Source organism: Mugil cephalus, chromosome 5, assembly GCF_022458985.1.
Source record: "Mugil cephalus isolate CIBA_MC_2020 chromosome 5, CIBA_Mcephalus_1.1, whole genome shotgun sequence".
NCBI lineage: Eukaryota > Metazoa > Chordata > Actinopteri > Mugiliformes > Mugilidae > Mugil > Mugil cephalus.
The window spans coordinates 28,812,363-28,829,397 of NC_061774.1; the positions used below are offsets into that span (position 1 = coordinate 28,812,363).

At 41.3% G+C, this 17,035-nt stretch overlaps 3 protein-coding genes across 3 annotated transcripts; 2 read left to right on the forward strand and 1 right to left on the reverse strand.

Moving 5' to 3' along the window:
- Positions 1 to 904: 904 nt before the first annotated feature.
- On the reverse strand, positions 905 to 4,713 carry tmem216 (transmembrane protein 216). Its single transcript, XM_047585492.1, has 6 exons — positions 4,653 to 4,713; positions 3,099 to 3,112; positions 2,928 to 3,021; positions 1,776 to 1,868; positions 1,200 to 1,401; positions 905 to 1,103 (listed from the first exon to the last, which is right to left on the reverse strand). Exons 1-6 carry the CDS (start codon positions 4,660 to 4,662, stop codon positions 1,088 to 1,090), a joined length of 429 nt encoding a protein of 142 aa, XP_047441448.1. The 5' UTR covers positions 4,663 to 4,713; the 3' UTR covers positions 905 to 1,087.
- Positions 4,714 to 5,167: 454 nt separating this feature from the next.
- Positions 5,168 to 8,053, forward strand: tmed9 (transmembrane p24 trafficking protein 9). The gene is made up of 5 exons (XM_047585491.1): positions 5,168 to 5,350; positions 5,978 to 6,078; positions 6,231 to 6,356; positions 6,504 to 6,650; positions 6,892 to 8,053. The coding sequence occupies exons 1-5, from the start codon at positions 5,197 to 5,199 to the stop codon at positions 7,039 to 7,041; spliced, it is 678 nt and encodes a 225-aa protein (XP_047441447.1). The 5' UTR covers positions 5,168 to 5,196; the 3' UTR covers positions 7,042 to 8,053.
- Positions 8,054 to 8,752: 699 nt separating this feature from the next.
- b4galt7 (xylosylprotein beta 1,4-galactosyltransferase, polypeptide 7 (galactosyltransferase I)) lies at positions 8,753 to 14,887 on the forward strand. The gene is made up of 6 exons (XM_047586033.1): positions 8,753 to 9,333; positions 10,473 to 10,829; positions 11,799 to 12,024; positions 12,915 to 12,998; positions 13,133 to 13,237; positions 13,833 to 14,887. The coding sequence occupies exons 1-6, from the start codon at positions 9,050 to 9,052 to the stop codon at positions 13,986 to 13,988; spliced, it is 1,212 nt and encodes a 403-aa protein (XP_047441989.1). The 5' UTR covers positions 8,753 to 9,049; the 3' UTR covers positions 13,989 to 14,887.
- Positions 14,888 to 17,035: the final 2,148 nt, after the last annotated feature.

Sequence of the window (17,035 nt, forward strand, 5' to 3'; positions counted from 1 at the left end):
CTCCTTGAATGATACCTGTGTGGTGCTGATGGACAGCTCCTTGACAACTATAATAATGAAGGTGTTGCCACATGTTACAGATGCTGTGTTGGTGACTGTGGTGCTTACAACATGTTTCTCCTGTATTTCAGTCTTTTATGTTCAATCTTCAATAATAATAAACAGTGCTCAGAGAAGGTTGGGAACCACTGTGATAAAGGAATCTTATCTAATCTAGTCTAGTCTAGTCTAGTCTAGTCTAGTCTAGTCTAGTCTAGTCTAATCTAATCTAGAGCCAGAGTGGACTCTACTTTCTGAGAGGCCAGTGATGGTGTTGTAGGGCTGGAGATGGACTCTTTGAACACAATGTGTCCTCCCATCCACTCCACAACACACTGGTCAGTCTGAGAAGAACCTTCAGTAACACACTCATCCTCATTTATTTTATATTTTAGCAATTATATTATATTACCAGTGTTTAATTCCCATTGCACACTATATAAAGGGCATTCTATTCTATTCTATTCTATTCTATTCTATTCTATTCTATTCTATTCTATTCTATTCTATTCTATTTTATATATACAGAATGTCTTTAGTTTTCTTTTTCCCAGAATGCTGCTGTTTGTTTTGTATATTTTGTATGTTCTTTCATGTTGGTTTTTATTCTGTCTTATGTCTTATAAAAAGCTCATTCCTGCATGTGGTCTCCAGACTTTCACTGTTAACACTTCAGACTCCCTTAGAATTTATTTGTAACTTTACATATAATACTTGTGCAATATCTTACTTTTATTCTATTTGTGTTTGACACTGCCACCGTGCAACTTTATGGGAGCAACAGCAACAAAACGATTCCCTTGAAAGATTAATAATAAAGACTCTGAAGTGTCCTTTCTGTGCATATGAATACAGGACAGACTGATGGATTTTAACCTTTATTTCACCCTCGGTTTTATTTTAAAAAGCTCAGAATTTATCTACAAAAACACCTTCATGTCAACGTTGATACACTCATAAAAAAATAACAGTGATTTGTATTTACAGAGAGGTCTCAGAATTCAGAAATAAAAACAGTTCTCGGGTCCGTCCTGGAGTGTTTGATGCTTCAGTAGACTTTAGACCTAGAGAAGAAGAGATGAGGGGACAGGGAAGGGATGAGGCTGAATGTTTCATCAGTAACAGAATAATCAGAGGTTAATGCTGAGGCCTGCGATCACCTGGAGAAGGCAGATATGGAGATGAGTCCGAGCAGGAACTCGAGGCCGTAGAAGCAGAGCAGGACGGCGTTGAGGAGGAACTCCAGACGCAGGACGAAGGTCTGGAGCAGCAGGTAATAAACGGACAAAGCTGCACACGCAAACAGGATGAAGAGAGACAGCAGCGAGGCCAGAGAGCGTTCACACAGGTTCCCCTTCCAGCCTGGACACAGACGCACAAACATTAATGTTCAGAGGAAAGACTTTATCATTTACTACAAACTGAATTATTCTTATTGATTTAGTTTTTGGATTCATTGTTGAAAAAGAACCAAAACTCTTGTTTTGAGACTCGGAAGTCTGTAAATATTTGGTATCATCTCTATTTCTACAGTTGAGTTGTTAAAGATACAGTAACAGTAATTAAAAAGGACTTTTCTAAAGCGATGGCCGCCTCCATATGTGACACATCTTAGCTTCTGCCCAGAGGGAGGAACATCTTTATCCACAGTCTGTGCTTTCACCTGAACGTCAGTCCTCACCCAGAGAAAAGTAAACTGAGCCTTTCTGTGAACATTAGAGCTCAGCTCCACTCACTGTAAAAGATCCTGAGCGTCTCCAGAGCGAGGAAGAGGAGCAGCAGCACCACGTCCAGAACCAGGTTATCTAACGGGTACGGGAGTAAAACACCTGGAGACACAGGAGAAAACGTGGAGCACACTCCTAAAACGTAGCCTGAGGGTTCCTCTAATAACACTCTTCGACTTATCGATTCAGCCGGTGAGAAAAACAACTTGTGGGAAAGTCCTGGTGGTGAAGCTGAAGCAGCCGCAGCTTCAAACACTCAAATCTGAACCAATCAATACTGAACTGCAGAACTTTTAACTCAGAGCTTCTTCTCCATCCACAGCTTTAAGATTCAAGAGTGAACAGGAATAAAAGGTTTGATGAGGGTTTGAACTCCTTCCAGTCATTCTCAGATATTTGAAATATTATTATCACATTATTTATGTGTCCAGATTGAAAATTAAATAAAGAAAAACAATTAAACAGGTCAACTGCTATTTTCTATAAAACAAAGGATTTACTAACTAAGAAAAGCTTTTACCTATAATATACTTCACTGATAATATCGTACGATCAAATGATGACGATCACATTTAGATCCAATATTCAAAAAAAGCCCTGAATTGTGAGATGATTGAAGTTTATAAGGGGCAACTGATTGTATTTTATATCTATGTTTTATATTTTTGTATTTTTCTGTAGATATTCAGTTGGACACTATAAACCTCGGGCTTCTGACTAAATATTTTTTTGGTCAATCATTGAAAAAGGAAATGAAAAGAGGAAACTCAAGGAAAAGTTTATTATTTATTTTTCCTAAATTCAAACTTATATTATAGAAACTATATATTACATACTAGATATATTATAGTATAATATATAATGGACTAAATTTTGCTCTCTTTTTATGAGTCTCTAAAGTCTGAAAATATTTCCCCATTTGAAATATTTTTCTTTGTTTCATTTGAAGCTATTTTAACTAGTGAACAATCTCATTAATATTTAAGAATAAACAGCAGGAATTAGACCCATCAAACATTAATCCATCCGTTCACATTCCCCTGAAACTTAAACCTCTGGCTGTAGACGAGTTAAACGTCTCTTCATATTCTGAAGGTTTTCCTGTGCTATTAATGTGTTATTTTAATCTCCTTTAAACTTCCTGTTCCTACAGTCACTGACCTTTATAGATGAACATGAAGATCTCTGCCAGGTAGAAGGCTGCAAAGTACCAGCTGTTGAGGTAGAGGAGGACCTGCAGAGGAGTGGATGAAAGCTGAGGAGGAGACAGTCAAGGAAACAGCAGCAGACAGAGAGAGATGCAGCTCTGCATCGGCTTCATGTGAAGGATACGATCGGTCGGATCCCTGCAGAGAAATAAGAGACGGGATGTAAACTGTGAGAGGGAGACTCTGCAGATGCTTTCAAACAGCTTGTTTATTTTAATGAAGCCACTGGAAGCTGAACAGAATGTGTCTGAGCCTTTACTTTAACTGAGAGTTTACACTCAACTTCACAAATGTGATTTTTACAGTAGTTTGATGACTTTCCTCATATTCCATCAATTATTCACCTAAGTTCCTTTATGTTCCTCGTGGTCATGTCTTTTAATGTCAGCTTTATATTTTATTTATTTAATTTTTTGTCTTCTAGTTTTCCTTCAGGAAACACTTCTCAATAGTGTTCATTTTATAAATAAAGTTATTTTTAAAGATGAAAAGCGATAACGGGCCATATACAACATTTTAAAAAACGTTTTAATAGTTTCACTATAATTATAATAAATTATAAATTGCCAATGGAAATGTAATAAAATAACAAATACTTGTTGCTTATTTTGTCCCTTCTGGTTTTCCTGTGAAAAGTGGCTCATCACATGATTCCACATAATTGACTCTACCTCACCTTCTTCATTCCCAAGTTTTATTCATGCTGTTTTATTAAATGCTGTACATTGTCTTGAATGTTGTTTATTGTATGTTTCTTGTATTTGGATGTTTTAATGCTGTTTTTTTATGCATCTATTGATGTTTTTATCCATTGTTCTATTTGTCTGGTCTTTTCTGTAAAGTGTCAAATATGATATTAATAGTATTATTATCAACTTTTTGACTGCTATTAGCTTTCCAACTAAAATAATATAAAAATAAATACACAATGAATTTGCAGGTTGTTGGCCATAATAACACTTTCTTTCTTTCATCTCTTTTTGTCACTTTCTTTAACTACGTTTGTGTTTGCTTGGATTGAAGCATGTTTTAGTAAAACCAGGTCATAATTATTATTATTATTTTTATAATACTTATTATTAATTATTAATAAACGTCTGATTGAAGACGATAACATTATGACTCTTTTCAGGATGTTTTTAGACACAGATTAATAAGTTCCTGGTAGAAGTTTACTTTAAAATACATTTATTTTATTTATTATTTGTCTGCATTAAAAGTAAATCCAGATAGTATCACATTTGTGTCTGTCCTGATTAAATAATCCATGAAGAAGTTAAGGATGTCAAGTTTACTGTCTTCCTCCTCTTTCAATGAACACTGAAAAATATGAGGCTTGTTCGTTTAAAGTTGTATTTTCAGGCTTTTGTAGCGATATAAGGAGTAGTTGTGGTAGTCTGCAGTACTGCTAGTGAACTATGATGAAGTATAATAAAGTAATCCTGGTATCAGGGTCAGAAACATTGGTGAACATTTATTTATCACATATCGACCGCTAACCTGTTAGCTTTAAGCTAACCAACTAAACTAACAGGATTCTAATAAAGACTCTGATTTTATTATTGTCATCTTTTGTTTAGAACGTAAACTTATTCTAAAACAACCTTTAAATGTTGTAAATCTAGTTCATGTACAACATTTACTAATGCTGTGGCTCAAATAATCATACGAGACTCACCGGACGCCATGTTGGATTCCCTCTGGTTGCCGTGGAAACAGCTTGGGAGGAAGTGACTTCTTCTTCGCCTCTTCGCTGGATTAAACCCAAGTGGTGTTGACTTGCTGCCTCCTGCAGGTTATTTACTTTACTGCTGGCTTTGCCAGACGTGGTGGGTTTTGTGTCATAAACTAGATTCTTTAACTTAATTTGCGTTTATTAAAATACATTTTTCTAAAATCTTAATTATTGTTTCACAATTTAACTCTTTAATCGTCTAAATTGCCACCAGAAACATAATACAATAAAAAATACTTGTAGTTTTATTTTGTCCCTGCTGGTTTTTCCGTCCTACTCCAAATCAGATGATAAAATATCATTTTTTTCACTTTATAAACCGTGAGGAATCGTAAATAGTGTAACGCACTACAATGCATTTAAAGCCTTTTGAACTACAACACCCTGGAGCCTCTAGCAGAGCTGTGATTGGCCAGAGCGGCGTGAGGGTTTACGTGGCACTGCCGTGTCCGCGCATGCTCAGTGAGAGCTCTGTCCCGGCAGGAAGATGGCGTCAGTCAGGATCAGGATGCAGTCGTGCGTGTTTTCACTTCTACTTGTCAACGTTTTCTACAGCTCCGTCTCCTCTTTGTACTTTCACATCGGAGAGACCGAGAAGAAATGTTTCATAGAGGAAATCCCAGACGAGACCATGATTATCGGTGAGCGGAAGTCTCCTGAAGGCTAATGCTAGCTGCTAGTTAGCTCAGTAACTTCAGCTAATGGGCTAGTTGAGCTAAAGTTGTCTGTCGTGTCCTTAGAGGACTAAATCTTACTTCTCCCTCTACTATTTCATAAAGTGTACGCGAACAGTTTGATTAGCTGCACTATGTGGATACAATTGCTCATTTAGAAAGTGTTTATGATGCTAATTGTACAAATTAGAAGTTAAAAACAGACTCAAATATATTTTCATGCTGATATTTCTCCACGTTAAATGTTGAATGCTGTATTTGTTGGGTAGAAGCTGCTGAATGGTTGTAAGGTGCGAATATAACACCTGTTATTGTTGATGTCTGTGCAAATATAAACCCAACACATGTTGCACTTCCTGTCTTGTAGCTTTTGTCTATCGTGTTTTAATAGTAGTTTTAATAACCTTTATTTAACAAGGTTTGTCTCATTGACATATAAAACCTCCATTTAAAGAGAGACCTGACCAGGATAGCAGCAGTACATACAGTATATAAACCAATTAAAACAAGAAACAAGAAGAGTGCAATTTGTGTGTGTTTCTTCCCATTAAATCCTGTTTTTTTGTTGTTTTTTTTTGGTTTGTGTTTGTGCAGGAAACTATCGGACTCAGCTTTATGATAAACAGAGAGAGGAGTATCTGCCGGCCACTCAGGGTCTGGGCATGTTCGTCGAAGTCAAAGATCCTGATGACAAGGTGAACCAACGGTTTCATAAACTAACAAACATCAATATAAATACTGTTACAAGTATTTTATACATTAAAAACTGCTGCAGGTTTGACTAAACCTCCCTACTAGAAGAAGAAATAACCATCATCTGATCTGCTTGTCTTGTGTTTGTTTGCAGGTGATCCTGTCCCGGCAGTACGGCTCAGAGGGACGCTTCACCTTCACGTCGCACACACCTGGAGAACATCAGATCTGTCTGCACTCCAACTCCTCCAAGTTCTCCCTGTTTGCTGGAGGCATGCTGGTGAGGAGCTTCTGTTCTGTCCTTAAATCAAACGGTTTAATCACAACCACGAGTTACTCGTTGATATTGAACTCCCTGAAGCCAGGAGGTTGTTTCTGGAGGTTTGTGGCTAAACTTGCGTTTTGTGACTTCCTGTCTGTGTTTCAGAGGGTTCACCTGGACATCCAGGTTGGAGAACACGCCAACAACTACGCCGAGATCGCCGCCAAAGACAAACTGACGGAGCTGCAGCTGAGAGTCCGGCAGCTGGTGGAACAGGTGGACCAGATCCAGAAGGAGCAGAACTACCAGAGGGTCAGTCAGCAACACTCACGTTGTGACTGTGGGAAGATGAGGGATGTTAAAAATCTTTGTGGGTGGAGCTTATTTTTGTCCGAGATGAGGGGAGGAGCTTAGCAGCACAGGGCAAGTGATATAGACCAGGGTGTGTCTTTGTCAGGTCCTCTTTCTGCCACACAGCCACATTGATCATAATCTACTGAGAGGATTCATTAATAATAATAATAATAATTAAACCCGCTCTGTCCTCTCTCAGTACCGTGAGGAGCGTTTCCGTCTGACCAGCGAGAGCACCAACCAGCGGGTCCTGTGGTGGTCCATCGTCCAGACTCTGATCCTCGTCGCCATCGGCATCTGGCAGATGAGACACCTCAAGAGCTTCTTCGAAGCCAAGAAGCTGGTGTAAACTTATTTTCTGTGAAAGTGTGTGTGTGTGAATGTTTGTGTGAGTGTTTGGTCTCTACTGATGATGCAGCGCTGAGCGGCAGCGGCCGTCGGAGGAGGAGGAGGAGGAGGAGGAGGAACTGCAGAGGAGACGGGACACAGAGAAATCCACCTGCACAATTTGGCTTGAAAACGACATCTTTATCATTTTTACTCTTTTTGTCAGCAGCCCTGTTTGTGTTGAACCCAGCAGAACATCAGGGAACAAATATTTATTCTAACACCCACAGACGAGTTGATGCTTTTAGATTTGGACTCATGTTGGTTCCAGTCTTCATGTTTCACACACACACACAAATGTTCAGTCCCATTTTTCCTGTTTGGTTTCTGATCTGTTACTGGCCACCAGAGATATTGATCCCAAGGAAACAGAAATCTTCTCCTTTGTCTCCGAACGATGACAGAAATTCTACTCGATCGTTTTGTGAGTTCAGTGATTGTTGACACTGCCAGGACTTTTGAGTTTCACAGAAAAGCTGAATTCATGTTCTCAGACTAAATATTCAGCTTCCAAGTGATAAATAAATCTAAGAATATTCTCAGATTTTTATTTTGACAGTTTGTTCTTTCTCCTCAGTTACTGAGATTTTCTTTCTTTCCTTAAATCAGTCTGATTGTGTTGATCGGTAGTTTTCAGTTTTGGAGGGTAGGATCTAAATCGTTTTTTTGACGCTGAAACAGGGACTTGAAATTCAGTTTTCATGTGAAATCTTTAAAGAAATTGCACTTGAAATAAAGTTTTGTCACGTTTTGGTTTTCGAAGGGTGGTGTCGGGATTTTGACTTTTTTTTTTTTTTGGTTGTAGTTGTTGTTTTGTTTTTAACATCCTCATCAGAAGTCCAGCTCATAGAGTCATCCAGACACAAGAGTTTTTATACGCTGTAACTATATTTTATTTTGAGGAGAATAAAAAGATCTGAAAATAAATGTGACTGCAAAATGGAATAAAAATTAAAACTAATTCAAAAAACGACTATCTGCGTCTCTAATGGTTTCTGTTGTTGGAAAGAGAAGATTATGATTTAGTTTCTTTGTTTTCGTCATAAAAAAAACTAATTTGCACATAAGAACAGAAATTCTATTTAATAAATAAATTAAAATTAAATTGTATTTTTATCCAGTATAGTGGATTTGTAATGGAGTCTTTGCTTTTGCCTTTATATTTGATATTATTTATCAAACACATGTGGACACATGATTTATATATTATATATATGCACAGGTTGAGTGGGAAGAGCAAACAGGTGAAAGGAAAGATGAAGGATGAAGATGACTCAGTGTCATTGATTAAAAGTAATAAACTGAGTAACGTATCAAAATAATGTAAACAGATCAAACAAATAATCATAACCCAATTGAATGGTTAATTTTTTTCAATTCAAACATTAAATTAAATTGTTTTTATTTTGATAACGGTACATAAATGGTATTAACTTTGACGGCTATTGACCCACAGGCCTGTACATTTAATTCTTTACATCACATTTATTTTATTTTATTTTAATCTTATTTTATCTTTCTTTTTACTTGTGGCTTTTAATAGTGTTTTTTAAGCTGCTCTGACCAAGTAATTTCTCTGCATATCATTAAAGTAAAGTCTAAAACCAGGTCCTGTTTATCCGGTAGGAACCCTTTTTTCTACTCGCCTTCATTCCCTCTCGGACTCATTTAACAGCTGGACCTCACTAAAATCCGTTTTATGTTTAATATTCCCCCAGCCGAAAAATGATCCCTATAAATTGAAATAATTAATTCTGTGTGTTTTTGTCGAGTTAATTTAGATTCTTTGACCTGACCAGGAGGTCCAGCGGCCTCTCGGGTAAAACGCGGAGCGGACGCCGGGGTGAGGGATCGAGGAGCCGGGGCGGAGGAGCGGAGGAGCCGCTGCATGCTACGTGTACAGCCGCCTGTTAGCGCACACAGCCCGCGGGCTCCAGGACTCACATGGAACCCGTACAAACCGGCTTTTAATGCTCATTTTAGTCTTTACACAGCCGAACAAATGTGTGCAGACTGTGAGAGAAGCAGCAGTTGAATCAGCCCGAGGGAGGACGGCTCGGACCGAGGGGACAGGATGGAGGAACTACCTGGTGGACGACACGGATCCATCTGATCGCATCAGCCTCTGCTGGCGTCGGCTCCTTTTCTTTACTGCTTTATTTTATTTTTTATCATTTTTTTATATATATATATATATAAAAATGATGTATGCGTCGAGAAGGAAGCCTGTCCTCTACTTTAAGGAGGAGAGAAGGTGAGAAGCTGTTTCTTATTAGGCTGAAAACTCGACATAATTCTGCTTTTCACAGAGAAACGCCAAATAAAACCAAAGTGTCCACGTTTGTAATGTTAGTTCCTCCAGTAAAAGGCTTCAGTTAAAGTTAACGTGACTTATCTGCTCAAAGTTAGAGACAAATTATTCACTTTTAATTAATTAATTCGTCTATTTTCTGCAGCTTCTCTGAATCAGTGAAGACACTAATTTTTAGTTTTTATGTCTTAATCTCTGTAGTTTTACTTCCTGTTGTAGTTTGATTTAATCTTGTTGTTCTGTGTCTCTTTAAAGTTTTGCATCTGTTTGCAGTTCAGTGACAGACAGAATAGGAACTCATTCACCTCAGATATTATCATTATTTTTTCTGTTTTTGTTGGTTTGTGTATTATAACGGGGACAGTTCACATTAATCAACGTTACTGTAAATGTGTCAGAGTTGGACAAGAGGCTGGTTTTTATGTGGAGCCCTGGACAGATGTTACAGAGTCGAGTCAGCCTGAAGCAAAATGAAAAGAAGATTATTAAAGGTCATTTCTAAGTGTTCAGTACAAGTAAGAACATGAGAGAGAGAAAACACATATCATTCATAACATCGTTTAAAACATGCAGCACAGAGAGTAGACAGTAGAAACATTAAGATAATGTTGATTAAAAAGTAGGTTAAGTGAGACCAGAGTGAGCTGCAACTAGAACGTGTGAAGAAAACTGTGACATGAAGTTAAATACACAAACTAATCAAAAACACAGTAAGACATGGACGCAGGTTCAGGACAGACGGAGCCGAGACGCTGGAAACTTGATAAAAACTCATTTAAATGAGCTTTAAATGAACCGTATGTGTCCAGTTCTCTAGTAGCTGCAGGGGTAAAGTTCTGTTCTCTTCTGATCCCATGTGCAGTTCGTTATGTTGACACACTGAGTGGTGGACAAGTCAAACCGTAAACGATCGTCTACACATTTAATCGTCTTTTCCCAGTTCAGCGAGTTATATTTCTTGTAATTTTGAGCACTGATGAATCTGCCAGTTTCTTGTGAAGGATGTGACGTGTGCGTTTATGACTGGGCACCGTGTTTGTCAGGTTTATCGTGGTTGAAGTTCTCTCCGTGTTGGTTTCCAGGTTCCTGTCTGGTAGATGTACGATCTACAAGCTGTTCGGCCTGTGCATGGTGCTGGTGCTCGTGTCTCTGTTCTGGCTGCAGCTCAGCTGTTCGGGTGAAATGTCCTCCACGTCCCACCAGGACAGACGTGTCGTCCAGCCGCCGCCGCCGCCGCCGCCGCCGCCGCCCTGCCCGGCCGACGCTCAGGCGTCCGCGGTGGACGACCCGTCCTGGGGTCCTCATAAACTGGCCCTCATCGTCCCCTTCAGGGAGCGCTTTGAGGAGCTCATGGTGTTCGTTCCCTTCATGCACGCGTTCCTCAACAAGAAGAAGATCCGCCACAAGATCCTCGTCATCAACCAGCTGGATCATTACAGGTGAGAAATAATGTTCACTTTACTTCCTGAGGCTAGACTGGTTCCAGATGGTCTGAAGGCTGTGAGCTTTCCCTCATCGTGTCCTCATGTCTAGTTATCTGGGTTCTTCATAGTTTTGTGTCTTTGTCTTTAACCTCCGTGGTCCAGGAACCAGGAACCATATGTGGTAACGTGGTTCCTGGTTCCTCTCAGTGAGGTTTAGTGTCATGTGGTTTTCATTGAGCCAATCAGAGAAGATCCAGGAACCATTGTCAGGTCTAATCAGGGTCTAATGTGGTCTACAAGGTCCCCCTCTGACCTGGTTTATCAGGAACCATGAAGAAGAACACGTGTCTGAATCAGCTCTGATGTTCTAACGCTCCATATTGTTCAACTCTTAGTTTCTGTCACCGATATGTGAAGCTTTTTACAGCTGCTGGAGGCGTTTTTCCAAATGCAAACATTCTCTGTGCAAAAAAAGCAACTTCAACTTGAGTCCTGGAAAACTGACATTTTATTCATTTATTTTTTAAGTGCATTGTTTTACCAGAGACATAACTGTAGTCAGGCACTGGGAGAGCTAGCCTGTTAGCCACGGCTAGCAGCTAACAATCCACTTGTTGTTGTAAAATGTCATCAAGTAAACGTCACATGCTGCGTTCATGGAGGCTTATATTTACAGATATTACATTTTTGTGCTAAAATCTGATAATAACATCCCTAAATACATGTTTACATTTGTTTACCACTGAAAGACGAGGGACCAGACGTGGTGATTTTCATTCATCTGGATTTACTACATGAAAATTAAAAAAAAAAAAACTACAACACAATAAAACTCGAGGGCTGAAATAAAACTTTAGGGATTCTGAGTATGTCAGTAAAGAGTTAATTGGAAACGCACTGAACTATTAATCCCGGAGGTTCTCTGCTCATGTTTGAGTGACTTCCTATGCAGATCTGTAGAGTCTGTGGTTCCTGTGGTTCCAGGTTTAACCGGGCGTCTCTGATCAACGTGGGCTACCTGGAGAGCGGCAACGACACCGACTACCTGGCCATGCACGACGTGGACCTGCTGCCCCAGAACGACGCCCTGGACTACGGCTTCCCTGGGGAGGGGCCGTTCCACGTGGCCTCGCCCGAGCTGCACCCGCTCTACCACTACAAGACCTACGTGGGGGGAATCCTGCTGCTCACCAAGAAACACTACAGCATGGTACGTCCTCAAAGAAAGATAAGTTTAATTTTAGCTCCTCGCTGCCTGCAATGGTCTCAATAGCTGCGTTTCTATTAAAACTTTTCCCAAAATAAAAGTGATATTTCTGAAATTTGATAAAGTCCAGTTTGTCTTTGTACCTGTTTCCATTGAAGGTGTTTTGTGAATGAGCTGCGACTCTTCAAATGAACTGGTCACATGACCCTCTGCGTTTCCATCACCAGTTTTTTATTGACATATTTAGGTTTTGTGCATTTCTAGGGGGAAACGCAGCATTTCTTTTATTAAACCAGTGGACACATGATTTTTCTGTCATTGCTCAGCAGCAAAATGAAATTAAAAGTTCAGCCTTTAAAGTGCAGATCAGAGAATAACCAATCGTGTCGTCATTCAGCACAGAACAGTTAATGCATGATCCCGAGGACGCGATCATGAGATAAACAGTAATACCTTAATAAATCTATTGTCAGTTATTTTTTATTTCTCACTTTTAGCCCAGATTCCCTCTGTTGTTTCACACCTGTGGTTTAGAGCTCGTCTTCCAGGGCTGTGGTAGCTGGACGTGTCCACCAGGTGGTACTGTTTGACTTATTCACAGCCAAATACACCTGGAGTAAATCCTTAATGAATCATTTCAGTTTGTGTTTTAGTTCATTTTTATCTAATATTTCCTCCCCATCGTCTTCCTTCTCTTCTTCTCCTTCTTCCTCTTCTTGTTTCTCCTCTACACATAATCAGCTTCGGTCCATTTTGGATTTGTTTTTCTTGACCTTGTGTCTCCTTCGTCATTTTCACACTTTGAGATCATCTTAAAGCCTCTGAGTGTTAAATTAAAACCAAACGACTCTGAAGCATAAAATAAAATAAAATCAAAGTTTGTTCTGTTTCAGTGCAACGGGATGTCGAACCGGTTCTGGGGGTGGGGGCGAGAGGACGACGAGTTCTACAGGCGACTGAGAAAAGCAGAGCTGCAGGTAAAGAGGCTCAGTGACTGTTAGCTTAGCACTGATATGTAGCATGTAGCCATGGTAACTGGGTGGTCCCCCCCCCCCCCGGTGGTCTTCCCTCATCCCGGTCTTCTTCTTCTTCTTCTTCTTCTCCTCTGCAGCTGTTCAGACCGAGCGGCATCACCACCGGATATAAAACCTTCCTCCACCTCCACGACCCGGCCTGGAGGAAGAGGGACCAGAAGAGGGTCGCGGCCCAGAAGCAGGTATGAGAACCATCAGCCACTACATTATGACCACATGAGTAGGTCCCTCCCCCCAACTCCTCTAGAGCTATGAAGCAGCAGGTCCTTTAAATCCTCCTCTTCCTCCTCTACTTCCTCTTTTTCCTTTTCCTCAACATCCTTCTTCTTCTTCCTCCTCCTTTACTCATCTTCTTTTTCCTCCTCCTCATCTTCCACCTCCTCTTGTTCCTCTTCTTCTTTTTCCCGCTCCTCAACATCTTTTCCTACTCCTCCTTGTCTTCTTTTCCTCTTCTTCCTCTTCCACCTCCTCCTCCTCATGTTCCTTCTCTTCGTCTTTTCCTTGTTGTTCTTAGTCCTTTTCTTCTTCCTCCTCGTCCTCGTCCTCTTCTTTTCTTCTTCTTCTTCCTCCTCCTCCTCCTCATGTTCCTTCTCTTCATCTTTTCCTCCTCCTCGTCCTCTTCTTTTCTTCTTCTTCTTCATCCTCCTCTTCCACCTTCAACTTTGGTCACAATCAGATTTTTTTCTTCCTCTAAAATCATCTCTGAAGATGAAATGTTGTGAGACTTTCCACCCAGTGGTCATAATGTTATGGCTCCCTCCCCCGCCCTCCCTGTAGGAGCAGTTTAAGGTGGACCCGGAGGGGGGTCTGACAAACCTGCGCTACCAGGTGGAGTCGCGGCAGGAGCTGACCATCAGCGGCGCCCCCTGCACCGTCATCAACACCAAACTGGAGTGTGACCAGAGCCAGACGCCCTGGTGCATTCTGGGATAGAAACCAGCTCCCACCGGGTTCATCTCATTAAGCCTCTGAGTAGTGAACCAGGAGCTACGCCTGGAAGATAAAAACGGGACCTGGAACCTGGAACCTGGAACCTGCTAGTTTTAGTTTTTCCTCTGGGACTGAGACGAGTGCAAACTGGAGCAGAGATGGAAAAGAAACGAACTCTTCAGGAGATTCACCAGAAAACATCTGCACCGTCTGGAACCACAGCGACGTTTTAGCTTTTTACTTCTGATCTATTAGTCGAACTAGTCCAGCACCAGGACACTTTTTATTTATTTTCCTGCAGAAACGAGGACTTTAAATGAGGAATCTTTATTAGAAACCAGACTCGGAGGCGGAGGCCGTTTATCTCACATCCGACTTTAAAACATGTTCATTTCTGACGAAGTCGCTGCAGATTTTTAACATTTCCAACTTTAATTTACTTCATTTACGCCTGCAGACGACACCGAGGGCTCCACGTTCACACTTCACGTGCTCCGGTTTGAGGGAAATTAAATCAAATGACTTGAAAGTGTTTCTGTCGTCGAGAGGAGATGAAGTAAATATTTACTTCAAAATATAAAATCCTTTTAAAAAGACAAGAATCTGTGAAACCTTCCTGAAGGAGGACGAACTAATTATCGGATCCGGTCTAATCCCAGTTTATTTTATTTTTTGGTTTTTATTCTTTTATTTTGCGACGGTTGCTGGCGCCGTCTCGTTCTTCTTCTTGTGTTCGGGGGCTCTGGGAGTTTTAAAGTCCTGTAGACGGTTATTTTAGATGAACCATGTGTACACTCACAGGCCATGACGTCTGATGCTGACTGGATATTTTCCTCAGATGATGGTACGCTGTATTTGTACGATGTTCAGTATTTATATAAATCAACAAACAGAATCTTGAACTTGTTGTTTTCTTTTACGTCCACTAGAGGCTCCAGACTCAGTCGTTTGTTCTCAGGGAAAATATCAGTTTTATTAATGAAGCAGCAGTTTTCATTTTCTCTTTTATTTCCATTAAAAGACAAAGAGAAGCATCTCTTGCCTAATAGCAGTATACCTAGCTTCCTAGCCTCCCAGCTAACAGCAGCTCCTCCTAGCCTCCCAGCTAAGAGTATCTCCTCCTAGCCTCCCAGCTAAAAGTTGCTCTTACTAGCCTCTCAGCTAACAGTAGCTCTTCCTAGCCTCCCAGCTAACAGCAGCTCCTCCTTGCCTCCCAGCTAACAGTAGCTCCTCCTAGCCTCCCAGCTAAGAGCAGCTCCTCCTAGCCTCCCAGCTAATAGAATCCTATCCTAGCCTCCCAGCTAAGAGTATCTCCTCCTAGCCTCCCAGCTAAAAGTTGCTCTTACTAGCCTCTCAGCTAACAGTAGCTCCTCCTAGCCTCCCAGCTAACAGCAGCTCCTCCTAGCCTCCCAGCTAACAGTAGCTCCTCCTAGCCTCCCAGCTAAGAGCAGCTCCTCCTAGCCTCCCAGCTAATAGAATCCTATCCTAGCCTCCCAGCTAACAGCAGCTCCTCCTAGCCTCCCAGCTAATAGAATCCCCTCCTAGCCTCCCAGCTAACAGTAGCTCTTCCTAGCCTCCCAGCTAACAGTAACTCTCCCTAGCCTACCAGCTACCAATAGCTCCTCCTAGCCTCCCAGCTAACAGTAACTCTCCCTAGCCTACCAGCTACCAATAGCTCCTCCTAGCCTCCCAGCTAACAGTAGCTCCTCCTAGCCTCCCAGCTAACAGCAGCTCCTCCTAGCCTCCCAGCTAACAGTAGCTCCTCCTAGCCTCCCAGCTAAGAGCAGCTCCTCCTAGCCTCCCAGCTAATAGAATCCCATCCTAGCCTCCCAGCTAACATTAGCTCCTCCTAGCCTCCCAGCTAATAGAATCCCCTCCTAGCCTCCCAGCTAATAGAATCTCCTCCTAGCCTCCCAGCTAATAGAATCCCATCCTAGCCTCCCAGCTAATAGAATCTCCTCCTAGCCTCCCAGCTAATAGAATCCCCTCCTAGCCTCCCAGCTAACAGCAGCTCTTCCTAGCCTCCCAGCTAACAGCAGCTCCTCCTAGCCTCCCAGCTAACGGTATCTCTTACTAGCCTCCCAGCTAACAGCAGCTCCTCCTAGCCTCCCAGTTAATGGTACTTTGATACTAATAGTTGTATTAACTCATAGTACGAGGCTGAAACAATAAATGATGAGTAGTTAGAACTTTGTGAGCGGACACAGGTTGGTTGAAGTTGAGTTTACTCACATTCTTCAGGCAGAAGTTTGGTTTGAAATGTTTTACAGTGAAAGTGAGAACCTGAACTCACATGTTCCTACAGCGACTCCTCATTTCCACGTTGAGTTGTGACTCTTATTGTTACAGTGGGAGTGTTCGGATCAGAGGAGGTGTTAACCGGCACCATGGAGCAGCGGATTAGCATTAGCAATAGCCACAGGTTAGCCTCTTCATCAGTCCTCCTTCATCCTGCAGCTCAGACTCTCTTAACTTAACTCAAAGGGTCAAAACTAAATGTTCATGAATGATCCTCTGCAGCCTATAGAAGATTAACTGTCTTCACTTCCTGTGTCTTTGTTTTCTTCTTCTGTTGTTGAAATTTTGCTCAGGTCAGGTGACACTTCTTCTCTCTTCCCTCCTCATTATTTCCTTCCTTCCATGTGGTTCTGGTTCTGGTCCAGTGGAAGGTAGAGATCCATCAGAGACAGCAGCTGATACATTATTCTACTGACCACATGGTGGCGCTGCTGCTGGTTTACACAGACTGAGACCAGATCTCTAGTTCTGTCTGAGGACGAATTAGCAGAGACACATTTTAATAAATAAATGAATGAATAACAGGTAGAGGGGCAGATCCTCCTCAGGAGGACGAGTCGAAGCCAGAGACAAAGAGGAAGAGGAGGATGAGGTGAATCTACACCCCCCCTTCCTCCCCTTCCTCCCCCCAAAGCTGTTCCCCTCTGGGTGCAATTTTCACCTTTTGTTGGAGGTGACTGCGATTGGAGAAAAAAAAAATAAAATAAAAAAAGAAAAGCCTCCACCTCGTCGCTGTCACAAATAGACCCCAG